The 26,804-nt window shown below is 37.2% G+C and overlaps 1 protein-coding gene across 8 annotated transcripts in view; it reads right to left on the bottom strand.

The window, feature by feature from the left end:
• The window catches only part of PARD3 (par-3 family cell polarity regulator), a 462,728-nt gene that overhangs the window by 202,847 nt on the left and 233,077 nt on the right, over positions 1-26,804 (bottom strand). For all 8 annotated transcript variants that reach the window (XM_075704957.1, XM_075704960.1, XM_075704958.1 and 5 more), the window contains 4 exons: positions 23,758-23,849; positions 20,649-20,732; positions 10,783-10,908; positions 9,013-9,395 (listed from right to left, as the gene is read on the bottom strand). In XM_075704957.1, the coding sequence (XP_075561072.1) occupies positions 9,013-9,395; positions 10,783-10,908; positions 20,649-20,732; positions 23,758-23,849 (685 nt within the window). The remainder of the gene's footprint in view (positions 1-9,012; positions 9,396-10,782; positions 10,909-20,648; positions 20,733-23,757; positions 23,850-26,804) is intronic.

The raw sequence follows: 26,804 nt of genomic DNA, 5'->3' as shown, positions 1-26,804 counted from the left end.
ATCTCGTCAATGATCCTTTCTTTCTCTTTCGTGACTCTTTCAGCAATGTCACTCAGTCGACACTGCTGGCCACGGGGCTTTGTCAGCTCACTTATGGACACCGGCAGGTGACAGACAGAACCAGAGCTCAGCGGTTTCATTTCTTCTGCTCCAAGGGACCTCGGGCTGTTTTCTGTCAACAGCTCCTCCACCCCGTGGCTTCACCCTGGCTCTCGCTGGGTTCCACCCCACCTTCTGCTGCGCAGGCAGGGAGCAAAGCCAGGCTGCCACTTCTGAGGTCCTGCAGTGCATCCAGGTGACTGACTACACTTGGCTAAGACCGACTGAAGCAAAACAGAGACATTTAAGATGACCTGGAGAAATCCAGAGAGGGCGGCCAGTCAGTATGGCAAATGAGGCTTGCTTGTATTTCAGAGAAATTATGCCCACAATTAGTTATTGAAGTGTACCTTAGGACCCCAACCAGCTCCGGGATTCACAGCCTGAGAGGACAAACAGAAGCCTTTCCTACTATGCAGAAAGCTCATTTGTGATCCTCTCTTTGATGCAATCTGTCCACTGTTATCAACAACCTTTCAAACTCTGTGTTGAAACGCATCTTCCCCCCAAGATTGCACATCAAGTCTATTCAGGACATTTAACCTAGCATGGAACGCAGACAGCCATTATTCAGCGGAGAGCATCCCTGACAGAGTGTCAGCATCTACAACAACTTCCATTTGAAACACCTCAGAGGCTGTCAAGATATGTCTACAGTTCGAGTTCACTAGCTAGGCGTACGCATGCCCAACCTACATTCAATCTGACCTACTAAGACAACCTGCAGTTAGGACTCGGCAATATCAGGTATGGTCCCTAAAAGTTGCACAGCACACTCCTTTGCATAAAATCACAGGGACAGAGAGAAGCCGAACTTTTATGCAACAGTCCTCCGCTTTGAGCCCTGGGAAGTTGAACACAACCTGTGTGAAAGACACACAACTACATAACCATTTGAGGTTAAAGCCTGAATTAATTTCTGTCTTACTGCTCCCCATGTTCATTTGCTACATCTGCTTTTTTACCGAGCAGGTTAATATTCACAAATGTGAAAAGGAAGCAGGAGTCCAATATAGTCAACATCAGTCTACACGCACACTTCTGAAATCTGCACAATTACATTTGATTAAAATGTAGTACAATGTATTTTATTATCAAGATGGTAATCGTGTTAAGAAGTAAGTTGACACAGGTGACGGCTGGGAGGGACATAACCTTTTAAAGTCTTCATCTTGAAAGTATGTAAGTCCTCGTGTATCCGCAGCAAGTGTATGCAGCTCGTATTGTTCAGGAAGTTTGGATCAATTCCTCTAGGCTAACTGTCATGAGACAACCTCCCTTCCTTATGTCTGCAGCATTCAAGATAGCTGAAAAACTGACATTTGCATTTGAAAGTCTTCATCCATTTTCAGGCTGATACAAAATTTATCAGTGCTATTACACAGAGATGACAAAAATATTAGATCTCGTAACATCCGTATTTTACTTTGGAGACCTCACAATTTTAATGATGCTTCAATCGTTCATAGATCTCTTTAACTCCTTGCAACATGTGAAGATGATCTGTATCGGTGTAATGTTTTAAGACACAGCTCAGCTTTTTATGGAATTTATCTTTTTCTTATTTTAAGGATCTGTGTCGAATGCTGCTCTTTGAGGACAGGTTTTGTCTGCTAAAATTTCTGAAGTAATATGAGAACATGACTGCATGCCCAGGACAGCATTTCATTATTAATAAGCTTAATCCCCATAGCCCGATTACGGCATCATTACAGATGTCTGGTTCACACACTCCACTTTAAACCCCCGTGGAAAAAACAGAAGTTGAAGTGTTCACATTACAAATGCACACAGAATATAAATTTGGACTGTGGCATTTTCTGCTGTCAGCTCTCCAAAAAGCCTTTACCAAAGCCGGCAGAATGCCACAAATCCACACTGAGCCCAGATATTAGCAGAAAAAAAATTCTAATTACTTGTTTCTGTGGAACGAGGGGGCCTCACGTGGGCTATACTTTGCTATGCTGCTCTTGTATAGCCTTTGCATGAGGCCGCTTTTGGGTGTCATTCTCCTCTTACTTTTCCACTGCTTCATTCTACTATTCGTGCACTAGAGCTGCCCTTAGCTGTATAATACAGCTTCATAAACTCCTGTGCTTATTGTATCTAAATTAGAAGATCACAAGATTGGGAAATAAATTGATATATTCGACCAAGGCCAAAAATAAATATGACTTCTGTGACTGGACTGATTCTAAGCTTTTTTCTTTTTCTTTTTATACACATAACTAATGTAGTTATCTTTACTCCATGCATTTCACTTGTCCTGTTGATAGAAATGATATAACATCTTAATATCTCCCTGCTGCTAAAATGTTTTCAATTCTTAGGGCATAAAGCTGCATTATAATAATGAGGGAACTGTGCAAACATCCTTTAGGTTCCTCTGACATCTGTGGTTTATACTAATAGTACAGGAGAAACTGGACACACATACAGGCAGAACCAGAACAAGAGTAGAAAATATAAGGAATTTCCATCTTTTTGAAAACGCAGAAGTCATCCTACTCAAAGCTAGGAGCTTTACTTTGCAAGGTCTACATTATTTGAGCTATGTACAACTTAATCTCTTACAGATGTTAAAAAGAAACAGGGTAGGAAACATCTTCCTCCCTCTATAGCTGTCATCTCTGACAACGATCAAATTACACTGAGTGATAATAACATTTAAAAATTACCCACTAATTTGTGTAATTTAAATTCTTAGGCTTCTTTGATAAATCAGCAGCTTTCTCGACAAGTTAGAGCTCCGCTTTTCTCTTGAATGTGATGCTGAACACGCCTTCTAAGGTCGCGTTACCCTCGAGAGCTCAGCCAGCTCCGACTTGAAGACAAAGTAGCTCTAGGTGAATAAAAAGGGCAGTCACAATAATAGAAGAACTACATTGCACAAACAGAAGAGGGGCAGATTTGATGCTTCATTCAGTTGCTGTTTTGGAGGAAATCGCTTCTAGCAACATTAAGACGGGGAGGCAAAAAACTTCCATGGAAGTTAATTAAATATATACTCAAAATGAACATCATCATCTTACTCGGAATCAGCCTGATCATAAACTGACGGGATGCTAAAAAAATGATTAAATCTTACTAGGGGTGGCTAGGTTTTCTGTTGTCTCCCAGTGAAGAAGTATTTAATTTCCTATGAATGCTAGGATTATCTTCTTGATTGTGGAAAGAGTATGCCTGGCATAAAGTTTCTGTCTTTCTAGGGTTCTTCTGCATGAAAAATTGTGCACTCCTCATCCAGCATCAACTGCAGGTCTAAATTCTGAGCAGCAAATGTGCTGATGGGTAGAAATACTGCCAGAACACGAGACAAAAAGCAAGCATCGTTTCTGCACTGCTTCTAGTACTTTCACGTCACTCTCAAAAGGACATTAGTTTAGAGACCCAGTAAGGAACGTCTGAAGGACCTACACTGTCAACTTCTTATGGTTCGCCTCTTACAGTTATCTTCCCTTTCAGGACTGCAAGCAGAGCTAGAAGTAAATCATGCTCTTCCTTCTCCTCTAATTTAAGAAAATGCAGATGAGTTCTCAGGTGCTTCAGTACAGATCTCCTTAAATTAAAAAAAAAAAAAAAATCTCACTTCTAAAACAATGGAAAATGTTTGATAATCAGACAATTGGGCACCACATTTGTTAGTACTTATGCAAGAGAAGCAGAGAACATTTCAGAACAACCTAAATATGGAAAATCCATGTGGGTGAACAGTCCTCAGATGGAATAAAGGATTGCTAAGGAAAAGTGCAGATTCTTCATGAAAGACAAAGAACACACTCTCCCTTTCCTAAAACAATAAGGGAGGTTGGTTACACATATAAACAGTTTGTGACACAAAGTCACAAAAATTACAAAATAAAGCATCCCCAGTTAATGAAAGTATTAGATTATAAAATGATCCAGAATAAGGAGCAAGATAACATTACAGTAAAACTAAACAGAAGGGCCAAACGCTGTCTGACAATAATGAGAGCAGACACTCTCCTTCCAAGCATTTCAAGTTCCTGCTTTTTCACAGTAGACTCTTTCTTCAGATCCATGTACGGATGGATGATTGCTGAAATAATTATCCTACTGTTTTATGCTAGAAAGCAGTTTTTATTAAGGACTGGACCTCATGCAAGAGCTGAACAGCAAATACGTTCTCCTCATTGTTAGGGGCTTCACTAAATTAACCAAGAGCATTTTAGATACTTCCTGAATAGTTATTTTACTGCTCCTAGTTTAAGCCCTGTATTTTCAGAATTTGTGTATGTGTAGTCAGGGTAACTGTACGTGCAAATGACTGCTTAGAAGGCTGACTGCTCAGCTGTCTATAAAATTTCTGCAGCCGCATGCACAATCAAGACAAATTAATTGCATGCCCATTTTTTGTATAGTTGAGTGATTTGGAACAACTTTTTTTCTCCAAGCAAAGCTCAGATCTCTCAAAAAAATCTTTGATCAACCTGATAGAAACATTCTTCCCTTTTTGCTACAGCCTGCTAATAAATAGCAATCAGAAGTGGTTTTAAAAAAATGGAAAGATGAAACTTGATGTAGTTTGTGTTTCTTCAGTGGCTAATAATGCCCAAAATTATTTGCTACATTTTTTAATCTCATTTCTCAAGGTCACTTAAGTAATTTAGGAATCTACATGCTTCATTTCAAAAGTGACGAACACCCATGCTGCATCTGAACAGGAATTCTAAAATCAGTCTAAGAGAACATGTCACTTCAAAAGAAATTTTAAATAAAAATTTAAAATGTCAGTTCAAAGTCTGGCTCACGGAACTGTGTGGGAAAACAGAAGAGTATGATGAAAAATGTATGTAAATCTGTACACTTCGGATACATGATGCAGGCAGGATACCTTACAGACAAGTTCAGGGTCCCATCTTGTACACTCTGCTATATAAACCCAAGTAAAACAAGTCATCACCTATATACGTGCTTTACTCCGTAGCAAAAAGGATGCCACTTTAAATTAGCGTACTCCCAAACTATCCATGGCAGCTTATTTGTGTCTCTAATGACTTCTTGCAGAAAAGCACTTGGGTGCGGCAGGGCTGAGTGTCATCGCTCCATAACACCGAGTGCCCCGTCACCTGGTGGGACTTGCAGTGTTCAGCTCGGCTGAATGTAAGACAGAGCATTATTAACCACAGAAGGGCCAGCAAGCCAAATGGGAATCCAGCAAGAAACACCAAAGAGCAAGGAGTCTTGTAATGCTCCCCATATCTACAATGTAACCATTTTTCTCCGTTCCTCTCAGGACGCACCATCTCCTAGGACATGACTGCTATGCCCTTTCTGTGATGGACGTGGCGATTCCTACAGCTTACCTGCTGTAAGGTATCCTGCAGTTGTGTCACTCAGTTCCTTCTCTTGAAGTTATACTATTTCGCAAGAGAGAAATATACTTTGGGCCAAAAAGGAAGAGACAGTCACAACTCCCATGGCCGGTAGCTAAGTCGCTCTCTGGAAGCAGGGAGATGTGGACTTAAGTCCTGATGCACTGAATACTTCAGACAAAATATAGCAAAATATTTGGTGGAACCTGGACCAACTTAAAAAACCAAGAGCTCAGTTTTGACTTTTTACGTCAAGAATTATACATTTAATTTAGCTAGACAAATGCGTAGTTATAGACAGAAATGATCTGATGCAATGAGTATTATACTTCAGGGCAATCAAATAAAATGAAGCTAATTTAAAGACTGAGTACTTCAGGCTTGTCTTAGTACACTGATGTCAAAACCAGTATATGTGAATATATGAATACAATGTCCAATTGAAAAGCAGTCTTTTGAACGGTTTAGCAAGTACCAGGCTAAACACAGTGAGTTACTCAGTGCTCAAAGCCTAAGCCTTAGAATAATTTGTTGTACAATTGGTTATTTATTATTTATAAGTGCTGGACTAAATTTCTGCCAATTGCATTGGCTTGAACCCTTGCAGTCAAAGAAAAAACACCCTAGAAGTGTCCTGGTGTATATGAGGTCAAAATTTGTCCAAACACTCTGGGTGTTATACCAGTGGTCTTATTTTCTCTATATATTAGCTGTAAAGAACTGTTTTTATTTATTTATACTTACTGTGTATCAGCTTACACCAAAATATATATAAACACAGGCTCACTGTCATGTCTCGTACTATCTTAATTTGTGTGAGCTATTAAGCTAGACTGTTATACAGCCTTAATGGCATTAGAATATCAGCAATAACCCCTACATCTATATGCTAAAAGTTCAGGCCCTGACCTTTAAGGAAAGATAAACAGATATCCATTTTCATTTAGAAAAGCCAACAAACATTCTGCATTGACTGAAACATATGACTGACCTTCTCTTCTGACTTTATTAAACAGCTAAATCCTATGAAAGTTCAGGTTATTTTAAAATGCCAAAACAGCCATAAATATTAAGAAATCATAATTACAGAAGCACGTACTGTAGGGTTATCTTACCATGTCATTTTATATAATAAAGCTCATGCAATATACAGAAACACAGCTGTAATAAAGAAGGTCTGTCTGTATTGAAAAAGAGTCAATTCTCATATACTACATCATTAACCAGAATGCACAGGTTAAATCGAAAGTGAATTTCAAGATGAAGCCTTACATGCTTGTGTGCCTTAATGCACCCCAAAAGGAGTTTTTAATCGAATGGTGGTAATTGGTGAAATAACAGCTGCCTGTTAGCTACGAAGAAAGCACATTTGTTAAATATCTATAAAGCCCGTATTATTACAACATCCTTCATTAGAAATAATCAAAGACAATCAACATCCCTATTGCACTCATACTTATAACAAACTACTTAGGGGAATCCTTAAGTGTTTTGCTTAATTTCTTGCTCCACATGTATGTTCTCAGAGTGATCAAATGAAAGCCAAAATGGGAAGACACGCCTCTTTCCACAGTGGGTATTAACAAGTGAAAGACAGCCATGATAAAAAGGTATCCTTCCTTATGCATTTTTTTAAATATCTTCATGCATGTACAAATACAGTACACTAAATAGTTTCTGTCTGTCTGTCTATAATCTGAGCTAGGTGCCATTTCTGCATAAGCAGTATGCTCACGGAAGCAAACTGTTAGAAACAAATATCCCCTCTAAACTTCTGAAATATATTCTAGATATGGACTTCAACACTTATACTAGCGTAACAGCCACCAAACTTCTTTAGCGTGAACTACATGTTAAAGTATCTTACAGATCACTTTCCATCAACAGGTAGCATGCATCTGCTTCCAAACCCATCTAATATATTGGTCCCAGCAAGGCTAAATTACGTTATAGAAGTGGGGAGAGTATTTATGAAACAGTATCCAGTGCAAGAGGACCAAAATGTAACCTCACATCACAGTCAAAGAATCCGTAACACATCAAAATTACATTCTTACGAGCAGCTATAATGCCACATTTGTTTCATGCAAAAACATTGTGTTCCTATATTCTGTATTCATTTGTTGGTGCTTTTAAATTATACAAAATGTATGTTTCCAATCTTGGCTAAGAATTATTTCATGTGATGTCCAAGTGATATTTCTACAGGCTTCTGGAGACACCAAAAAAATAGGTAAAAATCACTGTAGTGACTGAGAGCATATTTGTAAGCACAGCGATTCCTTACTCAGCCAGTAACAATAAGTTTTTCCAAACAGGCTGATCTAAGCTGATGCCCTAAAGAATTTATTGAAGGAGCAGCAACAACAGAAGCAAACTGTCAACTCAACCTTATGTCATCCAAGTTTGCAGAGCTTAAAATTCAGCAACCAGAAAGCAGCAATCTGGTGGTTCACGTGACGTTCATAGAAAGGAAAGCACGACGATAATGTGACAAATAGCCTGGTACCTGTGAAACTGTAAAATCTCTCTCTACCATTCAATGCATTGTCTTCGATACCTTTCGATAAAAGGATTAATTAATAAAAATTATTAATGCTAAGCACATACAATATCCTAAGGGGAACCTACTTCGAGTTCACAGAGAATACTGTCACATGGGCAAACTTTTTGCTGTGTAATGTAAACCCTATTCATGCTCCTAGCGATCAAATTATATCTAACCTTAAACATGCTCATTTTAATACCATAAAGTTTACAGCAGGTATAATCCTTTTAAAAAATCATTTCCCAAGAGCTAAGAAATACTTGCATCTAAATGTCATTTTATTATACTTCAAGCTATCTTAAGAGCATCTAGATGGTAACTACAGAAAAACACCAAATTTTCTCACTAAGGACATTTAACACATCATAAAAATTCCACAGATGTACCAATGCATCTACATGCGCACGTATAACACAGATGTTGAGATAAGCACGCACCACCTTCTCCTCCACCTTTAAAGAGTCTCTCACCCCCATTCAAACTACATTAGCGTAAGGCCTAAGATAGGAAATATCACATTACATCTCAACCCTTTAAACAAAGACTTTCACGTCCCAGTGGAATAAAAAAACCCTTTAGCTGGAAATGAGAAAGTCCAATTTACCAACTGGGTCCAACACACAAAACCGACAGCAAAACCACAGTTACTCAAACTGAAAAGTCATGATATCTGTAAAGTACATTGTGCCATTTTTGCTTATTTATTAGTTAAATAGTTCACCACCCCCCAGATCTTGGGCAACAGAATTTATAGCACTTACTGCACTTCTCTAGTAGTTGAGAGACAGAAAACAATGTTAAAGCACTCTTCAAAATGGCCTTTTGCAAACACACAGCACAACACAAATGCACAGGCGGACTCCTGGGCATGCTGTCAGGGACAGCTCAGCCACTTGGCTTCAAAAATCAATCCATCACTTCCCCTGTGCTTCTGCAAGCCCTCCTGCCCAGTACCACGGCACTGGACACATGTACATACACTACACGCCCCCCCCCCCATGCTATACGAGGAGCGCACTACTGCCTTACCTTTTCTCAGCTGTATACTGAGCTTCTTGCCTATCTTTTTGGTGTTATACCCACTGTTTGCAGTGGAGGTGAGAACTTTCTGAGGTGATGGTACCAGGCCTGAGGGTGGTTTCCCTGATGAATTCACACTATGAGGTAGCTGCGAGTAGGAGTCTGTCGGATCGGACTGGTTACCCGCTCGAGACATTCTTTGTAACGTGTGAAGTCCAGAATTGTTAATACTTTTGCCGTCAGCATACTGGGAATCAGGGCTGAACCGGCTGGAGTAGTACATGTTCTTCTCGCTTTGGGACAACTGTTCATACTGCTCTTTATTTGCCGCGGGGACCACGTGGAACCAAATGAACGGCGTACGCATGGCTTGGCGAAACATATGCTGTGCTCTAGGTTTCAAAATGAACAGAAAATTAGCAAATTAGGACTGGCAGACTACAAGACATTATAAGCATAATTACTGATGTTAATTAAGCAATACGAGCTGACAGACACATTGCACTCAAGCAGAAACCATAAAACTTGAATCTGTTCACTAGCCTACTTGGTCTGTTTATTGCCTTAGGGTAACACAATAGTTAAATATGCTTAACAGCTAACGTACCAAATACTGGACTCAGAAAAGCAAAATTCTTAACCACTGTCTTGAAAAGCAGACAGTTCTATGGAAGGACTGCAGTGTGCTTTCGTATTGAACCTTGATAATTGCTTCTTCAGATACAGTAATCATAGTGACAACAGAATTATTAGAATGAAAATTACACTTTATACAAAGACTATATATTTCCATAATTTGCTGAGAGTATATGCAGTCTTGCAAAAAGTCCAGTTTACACTTTATTTTTTGTAAGTTAGTAGTCTTTCAGAATACATTAAGAAATAGGAAAAAAAATGCTTAATCCCACACAGACAGACATTAGGCTCTACGTCACGATCCAAAGCACATAAAGTCAACAAGTGTCTTCACAGACAAACAAGTCTCTTCACATAAATTGTGACTCGGAACCACAGAACAAGCAGAGACAAGCTGTTTTCAGCCATGTGGTACAGGGTCATGTTCCAATCCAGGTTAGAGTCAAAGAAATAAAAAACCACATTTCAAATGTATACTAAGTATAGGGCGATCAGAATAATGATATTCCTTTAGCTCTCAACATGTTAGGGTTTTCAGAACAGTATTATCATCATTGAAATTACTCATTTTCTGCACACCTCTTTTCTGCTTTCTCTTTCAATTATCTGTGTGTGAACTACAACCTGATTTCACTTTTAGAAGACTTTCTGATTCACCATTTCGGGATTCTACCAAGTCCAGGCTTCCACTGAGCAAATATTTATGAGCTCTCAAACTTCTCCAGGAAGTTTCTGCATATAGGACCTTCAGTTCTCACACATACAAAACCACAAACATTTTAAAAATGTTAAAAATAAAGTCTCCATGCTGTTCACATATATTGAACATGATGCATTGAAGTATAAGAGCAAAAAGTCACATAGGAATTTCATGATAAACAGTTTGCCAATGCAAGAAAAAAAAAAATCCATCATGTGCAAAAACAATCAAATGAGAAGTGCATCTACTCTAATGACAATAATTATCCTGAATTTTTTGTAGTTTGGCTAATTAAAAACCACTAATGTCCCTTAGTGTACCTATTTTTATTAGAAAGGCAAGCTTAGACAATTTTTTTTAAAATACTTTATTTCCGCAAATTACTGCAAGGTCCAGTGTTAGAAATTAAATAATGCAATATAATGTGTGGTAAGTATACTTACTGTTCAAATCTCCTATTCCGAAGGTCTCCGTCGTTAATCCTGACAATACAATCATTCTCACGAAAAAGGTTTTCTTGTTCAGCTTTTCCACCTTTCTCCAATCGCTTTACCAGCAGCCCCAGGGTTCTGGAACATTAAGATACAAATGATTATTGTTCTAACAATTTGCAGCATAGAAAATCCTACTGATTCATCATTTTACCATAATCACTATAGAAACTAAACTTGAAACTATCTTTCCCTTGAAGTAGGATATCATTGTTTCAAATTATTTATAAGCATTACCTGAATTATTATCCCTTATCAATGAAACAAAGACACTGGGTGAATCAAGCACGTCATTTAAAAGTAAGAACGAACAGGCAGTGTGATGATAGCATGTCCATTCTTGCAAAAGGCCTAGATTTCTGAGCCGTAAAAGCTCCAAGAAGCACCACACAGCAGACAGGCGGCATCTTTTGTGCTAGTTAACTGAAGTCGAACAATTTTAAAATTTGAATTTCTGAATTAGCACAGAATACCACAGCCATCACTACTGCTTCTGTGCAAGTGAAATGTGGGGTCATCTCATGTAATAAGCAGCCTGTAAGGAAGGGATGGATAGAGGATTCAGGAACTTCATGCAAACCAAATGCTTTTATATTTAAGCCTTAACTTTTTTTACTAAACAGCAAAGAGGAAATTAAAAACTTAAATGCCATTTTTAATCCAGCATATTATCTTAAATTAACTGGTTCAGTAATGACTGAAGACAATTGCCATTTGATAACCTCTGTGCAATGAGTTGGTCACCTCTGTCTAGCGCTTACCCACAGTGTCATCTTAAGGACATTCTTAGAGAGAAAAGGTAAACAAATATTCAACCTGAGATTATGAAATGGATCCAGAAGAGTGGATTTCTGAGGTACTGGTAGGATAATGTGAAAAGTCAATGATGTTTCTATACCTGGACTCTAGGTTTGAAGAAGGATTCAATCTTCAGGATTATTCTTGCATCGACACTGCATTTGATGTTTTTAAAGAAGATCAGATTTACTTTGAAATCCCACAGGATGTATCAGTGGGTCAAATTCACATCATCCAAGTCAACACTACTACTTTTTCAGAAGTCCTTTCAAGGCACGGCGTGGAATATACTTGGTTGCGTGGCAGGAATTGCAAGACCACACATGTCTTTTAGCACAAAACTTGCAGTGCTCATAGCACTTCAGTTCACACATACCTCAAAGTAAATGACCAGTCAATGATGTTTAAAAGGACTCCTCACGTGCTCGAAAGTTATATATGCACTTGAGCACTCTATCAAATGGATAAGGCAAGCAAAATTAACTTATTTCTTCCACTTTCAATTCTTCATTTACCAATTTATCATAAACATATTCAAATAAGACATTTATTTTACAGAACAGTCATACGTTTTCTCCTACAAGGCAGATGAAGAAGTTAGAGAAACAATCCTAGTAGTATTTCCATTTTGGAACCACCTAGAGACATTAAGATATGATGTTGAAAGGATCTATACATGTAAACAGACTGTGAGGAGAAAAACAACATAAAGCATTTTGACAACACAAATCATCAAGTGAAGTCTGAGCCAGACATTAACATTTAAGTGATACTATTCTGTTTCCAACTGATACGGAGTATTTTGCAAATACCTAATGTACTGCACCTTTGTCTTGTCCAGGGTTCCCATCAGAGGCAAACCTTCTCCACCCTTATTTGGCTCCTGATGGACCACCTGAGTGCAGTCACTGATGCTAACTGTCATTGGGCTTGACCTTGGCTCAGCTGCTGCAATTAACTATCTGTCTCTCTGCAATAATGCTGGTGAGCACAAGAACCCAAAAGATTCCATAAAGCTAAAGTATAATTTCTCTAGAATACATGCATTTCAGGAAAAAAAAAAAATGTTTTAAAAACACAATCAAAACTAGTGTGTATCTAGTCCTATCCCTCCACACCCCAAGTTGATATTCTTTGGGTTTGGAAAGTTCCACCTTTTGCAGATTCCTCCCAACAACCCAGCATCTCCCATTCAAAAGGAAAATAAAAATGAGCAAAACCAATTTTCCCAAATTTCCGACAGCAAAAACAATTTTGGTTTTTCTTCTGATCACCAAGTGAAACACCTTGTATGATCTAGATATTGTAGATGGTTTTCTGTTTGCCTTTCCCACAATCCTCTAATAGTTTGCATGACAAAAAATTCTGAAAGTCCACAACAGTCACACACTAACTTAATGACCTCACTGTGCTCCATTTATTGTACTAAGATTTGCTTATAATTATGAATGTATGTTGCCACAGGAAGTAAAACAAACCAAATTTTTAAAATATTGATTCAATCCCTTTTCCATCTGTTCACTAAAATAAGCTTTGAACACAGTCTCAGACTTTTTCAACTGATAAATAATTACAAAAAAAAGTTTATAAACTGTTACTTTCAGAAAGCACTAAAATAACAGTCGAGAATGTTAATGATAAAAAGGAAGATACTTGTATGCCTTCACTATATTATTTTTATCAGAATTATAGTTTTGATACATATAAAACTGACGGTTAGAAAATGAGTTTGTGAGCTTTTCACTTGTGAGTTGTTGAATTTCTCTGGGGAGATGGTGTCTTTGAGCCCCCAGGTGAAGTTACTGAAGAGGGTATCTCTAAATGGGGAAGAGGAAAGCAAGCAAATATAAAAATTGGGAATGCTACATTTAAGAGAAAACCACCCAAAATATTTGGGGGGGAGAGGTAAGAATTGTGTCTACTTTTCCTTTTCTTTCACTTCATGCCCAACAGCACTTTGATGCGGGTGTGCTCCTCTGTAATGCCCAAAGACAAGTCAGAATTTGATGTGCATGCAATGCTTGCACGAGAACCTACACAGTAACCCCAACAGGTGTTTTGTTTATATGGATAAATATAAAAAATATCAAAATATCAATATGCTAAATATCAAAATATATTCTACACAAAGTACAACACTCCAAGGTGATATATGATAAAACAGTATACAAAATAACATTATTTCATCCCAGTGTCTCCACGTACTTATGACTACAAAGTAATTGGTTTATCAATGGTTTTTGCATAGCATTTTTCTTGAAATACTGCTTTCTACTGTTTTGCATTCTGAAGTTATATTAAATTATTAATGCAAGATGCATCTTTATTCATGGTTTGTCATTTCTTAAATTTACTTCACCTAAGCTCTCAAATCTAGTAAAAATATTACTAATCCTAACCAATGGTAAAATAACGTAACATATAAATAAACTACCAGTCAAAATTGCAAATAATCTCATTAAACAAAGGCTACAAGTTCTACTAATGCAAGATTGCTCATCTCAGACACAACATATGGTGCTCATGAGGATTTTGCTTTTTAACAAATGTTAGAGCTAGGTTAACCAAGGCATATAAAGCTAAAGTCACTGAGAACAGATTCAAGGCTGGATGAACAGCCTGAGTCAAATTTGAAACGAGGATCTTCACAGTGCCTTTTAACTTAATTAATTTTTTTTGTATAAACACATGTGGCAAAAGATTCCTTTAGACACAGTTGCAGAAACAATTTCCTGAACGCAGTTCTGCATAGCAGAGTAAATGCTCCTAGAATTTGCAGAAAAAATATGTTCCTGAAAATTTTAGTAACAAAAGCCTATCAATTTCCTACAGTATTTTTTCAATATTATGGCTAGATGTAAGAATATGACTCTAAAAAAAGGCATTATGGGAATTCATGTTTGTTGTTGCAGTAACTGGAGATAAACACAGTAGACCTGATATTGCAAATATGCAATAACCTAAAAACTAATTGGATTTTTTTTTTTTTCCCCTGCTGTATACCACCACCATTAATCCTGATAAGTGGAGATGTAGCTCTACTACAGTTTCAATATCATGCTTCCTACATTCGGAAACCATAAATTTTGAAAGCCTGTAAACTAATCTAGTATAAAATACGGAAGTCAGTATATATGTTTAAACACAGCCATGTAGCGTACAAATATACGGGTGCATTTGAATTTGCTTAATCTTGTTCAGTTAAAGTAAGCCAACACATTTTCTAACATAAATTCTTCCATTATAAACATTTTAAACTAAAACTTCTTCAAGAATGAGATGAAATATTGTGTGCACCTCTGCAGAAGAACACTCTGCAAGTCTACAACCCTGCCGAAACAGTAATTATAAATGGAAATTTGGTACCTGCACTGTTTTAGACTAACATTAGCTGACATGGGGACAGAAGGGAAACAGTATCAAAGCACAGAGCTCAGTCTTTGTATTTGTTTTAAATACCTAATTGGCAATGTAAACAGCTTAGATTATATTAGCATTTGCACCACTGTATTTCCACAAGGCTCATTACTCTAATTATACAATTAAAATAAATTCAGCTACATGTGTTAACATTTCAGTTCTCAATATAAATTACAACCAATGATAAAACTAGAAATAAGCAGCGAATGTTTTATTGACATCTAAATTGCCTGAGTTAGTCTGTGTAGTTCTTTGAAATGGTGAACTCCCCACATGCCACCCAGCTGTATGGAAATGGTGACAATTTGTCTTAATAAAAACTGACAGTATAGATACTATGAGAGTAATAAAAACATTACATTGAGCATCTAGAATATGACTCGGCCATCACCGCCCATGTGCGTACATGCTATGTACACACTTAAGTTATTTACCTATAACGTGCAAGCTAACTGTAATATAATCAAATCAGACAGAACAGAAAATAACCAATTTAGATGTTTATGTAAAGTCACTAACATGAAAAGGCAAAAACTAGATTAAGGGGCAAAAATAAGGATTGATTGAAAAGCCGATGTGTAGCGGTTTCACACAATGAAAGATCTCTGAGAAGTTCTACAGCAACATAAACACAGTATAAATTTCCTGAGATTTGGAGGTCAGAGTAGGCAAATCAGCTTGTTTGTTCAAGTTAAATTATTGTGGATGACCAATGCTAAATTGGACATAAACTCCTTGGCACAACACTGACGTCACAGCACTACTGCGGAGGCATTAAAATAACTTTATCAGCTTTCACGCCTGAAGTCTGGAACCAATTTCCAATCTTTGGTAACTACTCCTCAGCTTTTTAGCTTGAATAATACTTCAAATTAAGTTTATATAACTTTTTAAAGGCTGAGATCAGACAAAGAAAGCCTTGAATTCAGCTGAAAGAGTGAGGGAATGGTACATTCACACCACAGGGGATCTTATCCCAATGCGTATGTTTTTGAAAACCATGTCTACCTTTGAGACTTAAAAGGTTGGAAATGCACGGGAGGAATAAATGGAGATGCAGATAACACATACCTCCGAGATGATCAAACAGAATACGATTGTTAGAGAGGCACCTTGAAAGCGGTATTAAGGACTCTCAGTATAGACAATGGCCATTAGATATTACTTTAGTTTTCCTTGTATCTTGAGTAAAAGACTAAAACTTTTACAATGAAATATGAAGTGATTTATAAACTCCAGAAAATGAAGGGCACTTCCACTAAAAGCAAAAAACCCCGAAAGAACTACAGAACAGAAAAACGTATGAACAATTTTCTAGTATAGGGAGTGTGTATACATCAATGCCTACCTTCATTTGCAGTTTTCCATTTTTTAAGTAAAATCTGTTAAATTTGTCATTTAAACTGACAAGAAGCAGTAAAATTCAGTCTCTTATTTTTCCCATTCTTCTGAGACTTCCTTAATATTTTTAAGACATTTAGGATATATAACATAAAAACACAGATTAAATATTTGTAGCTGCCAGGTTTTAGCTGTACGGTTTATCATGGATTTTGTGGCATGCTTCAATAGGAAGAACAGCTGGCAGAGCACTACATACTGCTCTGCATCAAAGTAACATGTCTGATACTTATTAATGGATGTACTTTATGGGGTTTTCAGATGAATATCCAAATCCTTTTCTGTTCTGTTTTACTAAGTAGATTTCACAGTAGTCTTGGGACTACGGGACTGTAACTTCCATATCATTATTCACAGAGATTTCTGATGTTATCTCATATATTCCTTGTGTCAGTTGAATCTCCTTCCAAAGACAGATGTGGCAGGATTTCAGAAGAGCAGCTAGCGTATAGAGCTTGTGAAGATTTCAAAGATTCTTAAAAGTAGAAGAGGCTATGTAATGGTATATTATGCTATAATTACTATTAAGCTTGCGGAGGAGAACTTGATGCAACCCCATTTATGCACCAACATAACATCGCCCATCAGCCAGGATTGCTCAAATGCTCGTCTTAAAGGACTGAGTGCTTGCCTCCTCTCCAAGCACCTAATAAGAAGGAAGGATTGGTGCTAAAGGCAATTTTGCACAGATTTAGAATGTTCTTTCCTTTTATGCTTTCCTCTCATTCATTTCCTCTTTGCTCTACTCTTATCTAAACACTTTCCTGTTCACTTTCTATTCTGTCCTTTCTGCTTTCATTTTCAAGCCTCCTATTCTGCTTAGCGCTGCATCTATGCCATTGCAAAAATGTGCAGGAAGGTTTTGCGAACAAACTTTTATCTTGAAAAACTTTATAACCATAAGGTGATGAATATGTATACCCCTCCTCCCTTTTGAGAAGGTGAACAAACTGTTATCCAAAGCATATGATCAAAAAGGCCAATAAAGGACTAATAAACTTCTGGAGGCAAAACCAGAAGGATAAAAAGGAAACATATCCATAGAAGAAACTCTGACTGTGTCTGTACAAATCAATAGTACTTTTCCGAGAGAATTACGAAGATAATTTTTTTTTTTCATTAAAAAAAGTCTCAGTTTTACTAGGAACAGAAATATTCAGTAGCATCTATATAGACAAGGCAGAGATCTTTACAGATTTTGTTCAAGACCAAAAGCCAATACTGAAGACAGATTCTTACTCCAAACCCAAACCCTCAAAAGACCGTGAAAAAGTCAAATATTTCCTCAATATAAATAAAGGATATGGTTATGGCATATAATTTTTAGAGGTTTGGGGTGTTTGCTTTGCAGGAGGGGGGATTTTTTGGTGGGAGAAGGCCCCTGCGTATTGCATAGGGGAAAAAAGGGAGAATTGCATTAGTATGTTTTTATACTTTTTCACTTTTTCAAATTATTGATTTAATAACCATGGCCTATTGAGTAACATTTTCAAAAGCAAAAGAAAGGAACTGGAAGAAAATAATTGAAAACACCGCATAACCGGAATTGAACATCAAGCAGATATAAACCAACAGTGGGCCAATGGACTAAGCTATATGATACCTCAGATCTTTCCTTTTGGACATCTCTCAAAGTCTCAAAGTCTTGTCTGAGTCCTGTGTTTGGTTTTGTATATTTAGGTTTCTCCTGAGCAGATCCCCCGCTCAAGGAAGTTAGTTCACTGTAGCACAGAGCATTTTGCAGCCAGAGGAGGAACAAAGAGCAGCCATGTGCTAGAGTGAGAAACAAGTAGGCAGAAGAGGATCCCGGCCAAGCATCTGCTCTCCCTCTGACTAGCAAAAGGAGAACCAAGTGTATCTTATCTGCTCAAAAGAGCTGGGGGACCAGGAGCACAAAAAAAACCCCAAAACAAAACACACAGAAAAAAACCCTACCCCACACCCAAAAACAAAAAAAATCCCACCAAGTGCTCCAAAACTGAAGGTGGGTGCTTTCCTTTCCCTGCCCACACTGCAAGCTGAAGGCGGATGGAGAAAATGTCTGTCTTCTCACTGAAAGCATGTAGAGGTGTGCGCACAGCTGACAGTAAAGCAGCAGTACAACACGAGTGCTTATCATCAATACCAAGCAATGAGCTCTGCTTTTCTTCCACTACAATGCAAAGAGCATGAGAGAAATGCTTTGGAAATATCTGAGGTCCTCTCCAACTGTGCTCCTCCACACCTTCAAGACATGGACCCAAGCATCTCCCCACTCCAGCAGATTATTTTGGGGAGGGTCAAAAAAACTCAGACAGCAATTGCATGTAATTGCATTTTTCAATGAGGGCAGTTCTAGTATTATGAAGAGAAAGTAGATAAATTTTAATATAAAAAATATTTCCCTTGTAACAGAATTGGATTTTCAAGTATGTCTTGACTCTAAACATCTATATTTAAAATTGGCTTTCCTGTAATAAAACTTTATCATATAATCCCAAACTCTGGACAAAAAAAAAAAAAAAAAAAAAAAAAAAGAGTTAAAAGTGCTTCGTAGCTCTTGACGTAGCTAGCATCCTTAAAAAAAGTGAGGTATTTTATTTCTGTGTTTATGGCTTTTTCATTTTACATGCTATCACTGCGTATAAACAGTTTAAGCTTTACCTCAGACTTGACAACCACATTAACAGCCTGGAAGTGAATTTTGCTTGAGTTAAAATTCTTATTCAAAATGTCAAAATATACATTTCCAACATCACTTTTATTAAACAAGTACTTAGTAGGCAGCCAACATTCTTAAACCAGTCCTTTACTTGGCCTTCACACTGTCTAAATCCCAGATAACTGTGTGAACATTTCAACCATTTCCAACTTCAGGGGATTTGCTTGTGAGCTTATGTTTGAAGTACCATTCACTTATGCCCTTTCCATCCCATTTACTAAATTCTAGATCATGAATGGAAGAATTTACCACATTATGAAAGTTTGTTCTTAATACTTGTAGTCCTCAGAAAAAGTAGCCTTAAATTAAAAAAAAAAAAAAATATATATTTTCTCCTAATACATGTCAGTATGGCAATGAAAGCATTGGGTTTAAAGTAACAACTGCAAATAAAGCTTTTATGCTGTGTTTAAAATCTTGTGAAGGTATTCAGTATAGATGAAAAATACATTTATCATCTCTGAAAACAGGCTGATATTCATTTTTGAGAGATATATAGCAAGTTAGTTTGGCTCTTATTACTAAACTAAAATTGCTGTTGGGTCGACAGACATGTGAGAACATAATACCTCTTCATGTGTAATCAAAGATTCCTTTTTAAAAAAATGCACTTGTTTCCCTTTTCCTTAAAGATGGAAAATACAGTGTATACTTAGAACATGCATCACCAAAATAAAATTTGCTTGTATTCCTGAAGAATTATCAGTTTTTCAACATACTTAAAAGCTTCAAATTCATGACTAATTACTAAAAAAGCTAAGCTATTTTTCTAAGTCTATGTTAATGACTCTGAATGCTAAAGCTCTACTTTAGCAAAGTAAGCATTATAGATGATGCATTCTGTTTACTAATATAATCCACCAAATGATATCTTTAATGTAAATGACTTTTTTTTTTTTTTTGGTAATAATTGCAACTTCAGGAGTTCCAGCTTGTGATATAACTAAAAGAGGTTCACCTTCCCCAAAACCAGAATGCCAGAATGTTTCAACTGGTTTTGCTACTTTATTTTAAGCCCAGCAGATGGGACAACACTAAGTATTGAAAGCGTGATGATTGTTTTCTCTTCCGCTCTTACCAAACGCAGGTGTAGGACGCCTCTGGTTTAAACTCCTGCTTTTATTTGGGACCTTGTGGCTCTAAACAGTCAGCAAGGAAATGCTGCATAAATATCCACCTGAATTAAAGCAGCAGATTATAATTTTTAAGAGTCCAAAAGGAAACGTCCTTATAATTCAATTTCCCGTGAGATCATAACAGAACGACTATTAAAACCCTGCAGTTCTAACTCATTTTAAGCAGTGCCTTTCCAGTATAGAGTCCATTCCAAGTACAGAGTGAGTAAACCTGCATTTCTTCCTTTCTTAATCAGTGCGACTGGCTTTTGAAAAACATACAATATTCTACAGGAGGCAAAGGCACACAATACAAAAATTAACACAACTAAGATAAAACACAGCAAGTTATGAATCAATTAAAATCCTACACGATACGTTACCTTCCGCCTCGGGCACTGAAAGGCACTACATGGATTCCCAAAGGCCCACCGTCGTTGGAGACTTCTACGAGCTTTACCATATCACTGTGAGACAATGACGAATGAGGGAATATGAACATGTACCGTGAAGGAACCAAAAAACCCCACACAAACATACACAGAAAAACAAAACCGTTCCAGGAATCAAGGCATGGTGATGAAAGCATTGTTGAATGCTACGTACCTGAAGATTAATCTGGTGGCATGAAAGGAGATCAATCATCAAAAACAGTTCAATTAATAAAACAAACAAAAATCAAAGACATTTTTTGTAAACTTAGTTTGCTATATAAAAACAGGTATCATCATTCCATGCATATTTGGTTTATTTCTTCCTTATTCTAAAGTTAAATTTAAAGTAAACTGTGTAGACTGCCAAGCAGAAATACCGTAAATACCACACACGATTTTTCCTCAAAAGCCTAAAAGCTGATCATAGCACCAGCATGCTTTATTTTTTATCTTAGGAAGAGCCCACTCTAAGCCTTAACATTAGCTTTTCCATAACTACCCCTTAATCAAATGCGAGTTATTACATTTTTAGTTGATTAAATTCTTCTAGTTTTAAAATAGGGGTTTTTTTTAATTTTAATTCCGTATCTTTTACTGGAAGCTTGCTCTATCTGTATCTCCTTACTAGGCAAAGTTTCCAAAGTAACATTTGACTCTAACATTCAAAACCAACCAGACATCCTCCTGAAGCAACTATGCACCTAGTTTTCAATTTTACTTTTTGCTGTAGAGAGGGGAAAAGTGAAAGAGGAAAGTACAAGTTCAGAAACAGACAAGCAAAAATTCTAGAAATAGATTTGGACCAAACCTACTGATGCATTTGAAACATGCCCACATCTGGAAAGGTGGAATATAGCCCATAAACCATAAAGAGTTATAAATACCCAAATGAGAAAATACTACACGAAGGCCAAACTTCTCAGTAAATCTGGAAGTGAGAGATCTGAACAAAAGCCACAATCTAAATTTGTGGCTTATGCCTCTCTAGTATTACATACTTTTTCCATATTTCCTGGCACTACAGATACATACACAGATCTCCAAGAAGCTTGTTTTTCATAAGCGTACAAATCAAATTTGATCTAGAAATGGAGCAAAGAGCAAGACCAATGCCCTATGATAGCAGTAAAAGATTTTCTACTTCCTTCAATAAGGTCTTGATCATATGGTGGCCCATCATGAAAGCCTGCGGAGCTTAATCTGGATTCTGAGAATAACCAGACTATATATTGTCAGGAAGTCAACAAAAATCCTGTGTTACTGCTTGTTTCATATTTCTTCTACATTACATTTTTTTAATATATTTTTAAGGTAGCCTTTAGATTTGTTGTATGCCTCAATTCGTGTCTGACTTCTTTAACTCATTTTTTAAGACACCAGAAATGGAAGAAGGCCTCTATCCCTGTTACCACTGTTTAGCTCGAGAAAGTATCGCAACAATAGGAGAGCTGAGACACATCAGCCAAAAATGTGTTATTCTTCAGACCTGGACCAATGTTTTAAGACTGACAGCATTACAGCATTTGGTAATGTTTCCTGTCCCAGCTTCCGTATAGGCTAACTTCATTTCATTCTCACTGTACATTAAGGCTAAGTTTTCATTAACTAGTGTGCAAAGCAGCTCATGGGAATCAAGCAACACCTTTCTGCTCCAAAGGGTACTCTAAAAGGCATCTTTTGCTATTTGTATGCTTGTGGCTCCCTATGATCAACTTTTTTCTGACTTTCCTATTCACGTAAAAGAAAATTGAGGGCTGAGGAAGAGAACAAGTGAAAATCAGTGTGATTCACCTGGTGCTGTCGTAAGTGGAAACACAGCCTTAAATTAAAAAAAAAAAAGTCAGTTTTCATATCCAGCCTACACTGTTTAATTTGTTCTACTGCTTGAGTCAGTAACCTGCCTTTTTTCCAAAATAGACACTTAGGGTCTACACACACATTTTTCTTATACTTTTTCTTAAAAAAAAAATCCATCCCAAATTGAAATGTTAAACTCTGTAAAATGGAAAACAAAAGGAAATGATCCCTTCCTAAGAGAGTGTTTCAATTTTGCTTCCTGTTTTTCTCAGAAGTTTGGGCCAACTACTTCAAATAAACATACTAAAAAGTATGATATCAAAACAGAAAAGAATGAAGTAGCATATGATGAAAAGTCAATAAGTTACTTAAAAGCAACACCAAGAAGCATTAAATTTGGCAGGAGTTCTGCAAACTCTATTTAGCAAACAGCGTTTGGAATTTACAATGTAACAGATTTTGTAAATGGAACAGAGTAAAACTCAGCATGTATTGCCTAATAGATGTCACCATGATCTTTATCTAACATTTAAACACTGCACCTAATTCATAATTTAATTCAGAAATAATAGGAGCAGAAGATATATTTTTATTTAAAATTTAAGTTTAATCAATTTATAAGGTTTAATTTAAGGGTAGGACGGATATTTTCTCATTAATTCCATAGTGAAGTATGGATCAGCTCTTTGCAATGAAAAGCAAAGGTTTAAGCTTGCGGTATCTCGTGATGAAATAAAATATCCTTCACTGATTTTTTTAAAAGTAGGAGGAGCTTCGCAGTCCTAAACATCACTTTTGATCCATTCACAAAGTATGACGTTTCTGACCACACAACTTATGTGACCCCCACGCACATCTTCCCAGTAGACTGTGAAGTGGTGACAGGAATTAAGACCTTCCGCTTTGAAATTCTTGCCTGTTGATCTATTTGTGCTAGCACTGACCCTATTCCTTCTGTCAAGTTTTCAGAGTTCCATCAAACAGGCATCTTCTTTGAGGCAGAAAATGTAATGTAGCATCAGCACTTATAAATGTCAAGTTTTGAACACGCATCTTTAACACAGGCTTTTTAAACTGTTTAAAAATCTGCTTTAGAAAGGTCCATGATGCAAATTGTTTAAAACCAAACTGACACGTGACCTAAAAAAGACTGCCCCACTTTCTTAAGAGCAGTATCACGCATATTATTCTGAGTTTTTTGCTAGTCTATGTTCAGTCTCAAGACTCATCGTTAAAAGAATGTGTTCTGCCAGTAACTTACTCCAGGGAAAAATTAGTAGCATTCTCCAAACCAGTGTCTGCATGTCCAACAGGCTCAACTCTGCTGTTGTCCTCCTCTGTTCGATCTTCATCCTAGATATAAAAAAAAAAAAAAAAAAAAAAAAAGGAATAAAAATCATTTAAACCTAGGTTTAATAGGTTAACTCATTTTAATAATGCCATTTTACCATTTTCAGATTATTGGGGTTACCACATGTGCAGTGGAAACGTGCACTTCCACAACTACAAAAACCTTTTCTATTGCTGTCTGAAACTGTTGTAAATTGTTCTTTGTCACTTTATGTGTTTTTGTAATGATATTTATAGTTTAGTCAGTTTTATATCATAATTTTACTACAGTTATAAAAGCAACGCTATGGAAGCTATCGCAGCCAGCATTTTTTTAAAGGGTAGACACGCAGAAGCACAAAACCAGCCGACGGTCAGCAGGGTTTGGGCAAACTTCTTCCAAGCTCTCTCTGGGCAGGTTACTGGGGACTGGACTGAACACACAAGGCAGCTCTCCAAGGCTCATTTGCAAAGAATTAAAAACAGTGTAAGAAAACGCAACTTGTATAATTCCATAAAGTACCAAGACCTCTTTAAACATTTTATCACAGGCCTTTATTAATAGCATGCCAGAAAAGGCTGACATCAAAGAGTTACGTGAGGCTCTAATGCTAACTAATTGATTTTATTTTTAATTTGACTTTCCAGAAAGTACATACATTATTCACCAAATGTATAATTTTAATGTCACCGTTGTGATTGCTGTGCTTTCAAATTTAGATCAAGGTAATTCAAGGACTACCAGTAAGAAGATCTAGACCCATTCTTACACCTGTGTTAGTCATTAGAAGCTTATGCTTTTAATTACTTGTGTGACCAAACAGAAAATATTGTGAAGTGTGAACAGTAGGTTTCAAACGCAGACTTAGATTCTAGACCCAGAGCCATCAGGTCAGTAAAATAATAAGTGACAGGTTGTGAGTTTAGCACACAGAGTCAGACAACATATTAAATTATTGAAGAGATATTAAATGCAGGCAGAGGCAGTTAGTAATGTCCAATTGACATTTCCACTGAGAATCTGCAAAAGCGGGAGGCTGGATGCATCAAGCTTCCATGGGCTGTAGATATGCCTTGTGCATCCTGGATAGCAGCACACTCTGTGAAGCCAAGCTACTTGAAGATTGATGATCCTGTGTTTTGAGAGGCTTTAATATGCACTTCGTCGTCGATCTCTGTTAAGCACTAGGCAAGTAATACTTTTCTAAGGTTAACCAGCATCTTGAACCTGCCTAGAAATGCATTATGAATGTAAACAAGAACTCAAAATAAAATGTTTTCCATATAGTAAAAAGTTGCTTATAAACCCAATATAAAGGATAATCCATATAATTCATAAATATGACATAAGCTAGTGTTTACATTTCTGTATTTACTGATCTCAGCTGAAGTTCTATATGTACCGCTGTGTGAAGTTTAAAAACAAAGAACTAGCCAAATCTCCATGACAATTCTAAAGTTACATGCAAAAACATATATATTATGTTATATATAGGAAAACCAGAACAACTGGAGGTGTTTCACATTAAAAAGAAGCGCTCCACCTTGCTTCCTACAGCATCTTGCAGAGCACTGTTGCCATGGGTTTCTTGTTTTGAAGGTAGGGACACCGGTGATTGTAGAAAACTACATATTGCACTGAAGCTATTACCTGCAAGTCTAAAATCAGAGTTGCAGATGAAACACAATTTTGAATGTCAGCTATGATAAAAGGTCACCACAAATGAATGTGACTTTGTTAGTACACTGTTCTTGGCAATTTTCCATGTGTGGTCTTTTCAAGCAAACATACGATAAGCATATACACATGTAAGAAGAGACTGAAATAACATCCTAGCTATTAGCGGATATGCCTCTGCTAACAAATAAACGTCTGGCTTTATGCTGTGTCTTTTTAGCAGACGTCTATATAGGTACAATGTAAGCTAGTAACACTTGGGTCCTACACTTTACCATCTTTCAGCCCCACAAGTTTTTCCTTTGAGTAGTTTAAAGTAAGTCTGTAAACAAAACTCCCCTTGCCCTACTCGGTCTTTGCAGCAGTCCTTTGGACTTGCTCTTGACAGACCCACTTTCAGTGCCCTCCTGGGATACAGCCCGCCGTGCAAGACTTGAGCTAAATCCCTGTGGAAATCCTTCTTCCCACCACTTCCCAGCCTTGGTAGTATCTTTGCTCTCATTCCCAGAGCCTCCTAATGTCAGCTCACACTTAAGCCTCTCCGCTTGTTGGACATCCCATTTGCTTTCTTCCTGTTCCACCTGGTGGTCCAGAGGTTTATTCTGCCAAGGGAAGGAGCATCCCCCTGCTTGACCCCGAGGACAGCCAGGACGAAGGCAACGGCCAACTTACCTGCCTCCTGCCTATACCGTATCTTTTAATATTAGGATATAACGCATCAGAAACTGCAAACCAAAAGCTATGTAAAACAGATGCTATCTGGCACGATCACATCTACTTTTTGTGCCTTTTGTATCAAGAATTATAAACACAGCAAGTTTTGGAACCAGACTCACTGTCAGTTATCCAAGCAATTAAGAACCAGCAGCTCCCACACGCCTGTCTGGCTTTTCCCGGGCAGCAGACAGATCTGTATCAAAAACATGCATGTGCCTGTAAATAGGTGCTTAGAGGAGGAATCACAACCCTAACGAAAGCACCACTGCCATAATCAACAGATGTATGATGTATCCTTTTAAAAATCTTTAATATTACAGTAATCAGGCTCTCTTTTCTTCTCAAAATAACACAGATTTTGATTTCCATTGAAGTGAACGGAGAGAAAAATTGGACACCTGCAGAGGGATTTGACTTAAAATTCTGATTTACTAAGAAAAGTAACTAGCTGTGAAAATCTCTGCATCAAGCAATTATTTCTTTATTTGGAAAGTAGTTTTCTTCTGAAAGGCAAATTCCACCTGGATGTGCTATCATGAGGTAAAACGAGGAAAAAGACATTTAGAAGAACAAGAAAGTTTCCG

This window comes from Pelecanus crispus, chromosome 2, assembly GCF_030463565.1.
Source record: "Pelecanus crispus isolate bPelCri1 chromosome 2, bPelCri1.pri, whole genome shotgun sequence".
In the NCBI taxonomy this organism is placed as follows: domain Eukaryota; kingdom Metazoa; phylum Chordata; class Aves; order Pelecaniformes; family Pelecanidae; genus Pelecanus; species Pelecanus crispus.
This window is presented reverse-complemented; position numbering and strand designations above follow the sequence as displayed.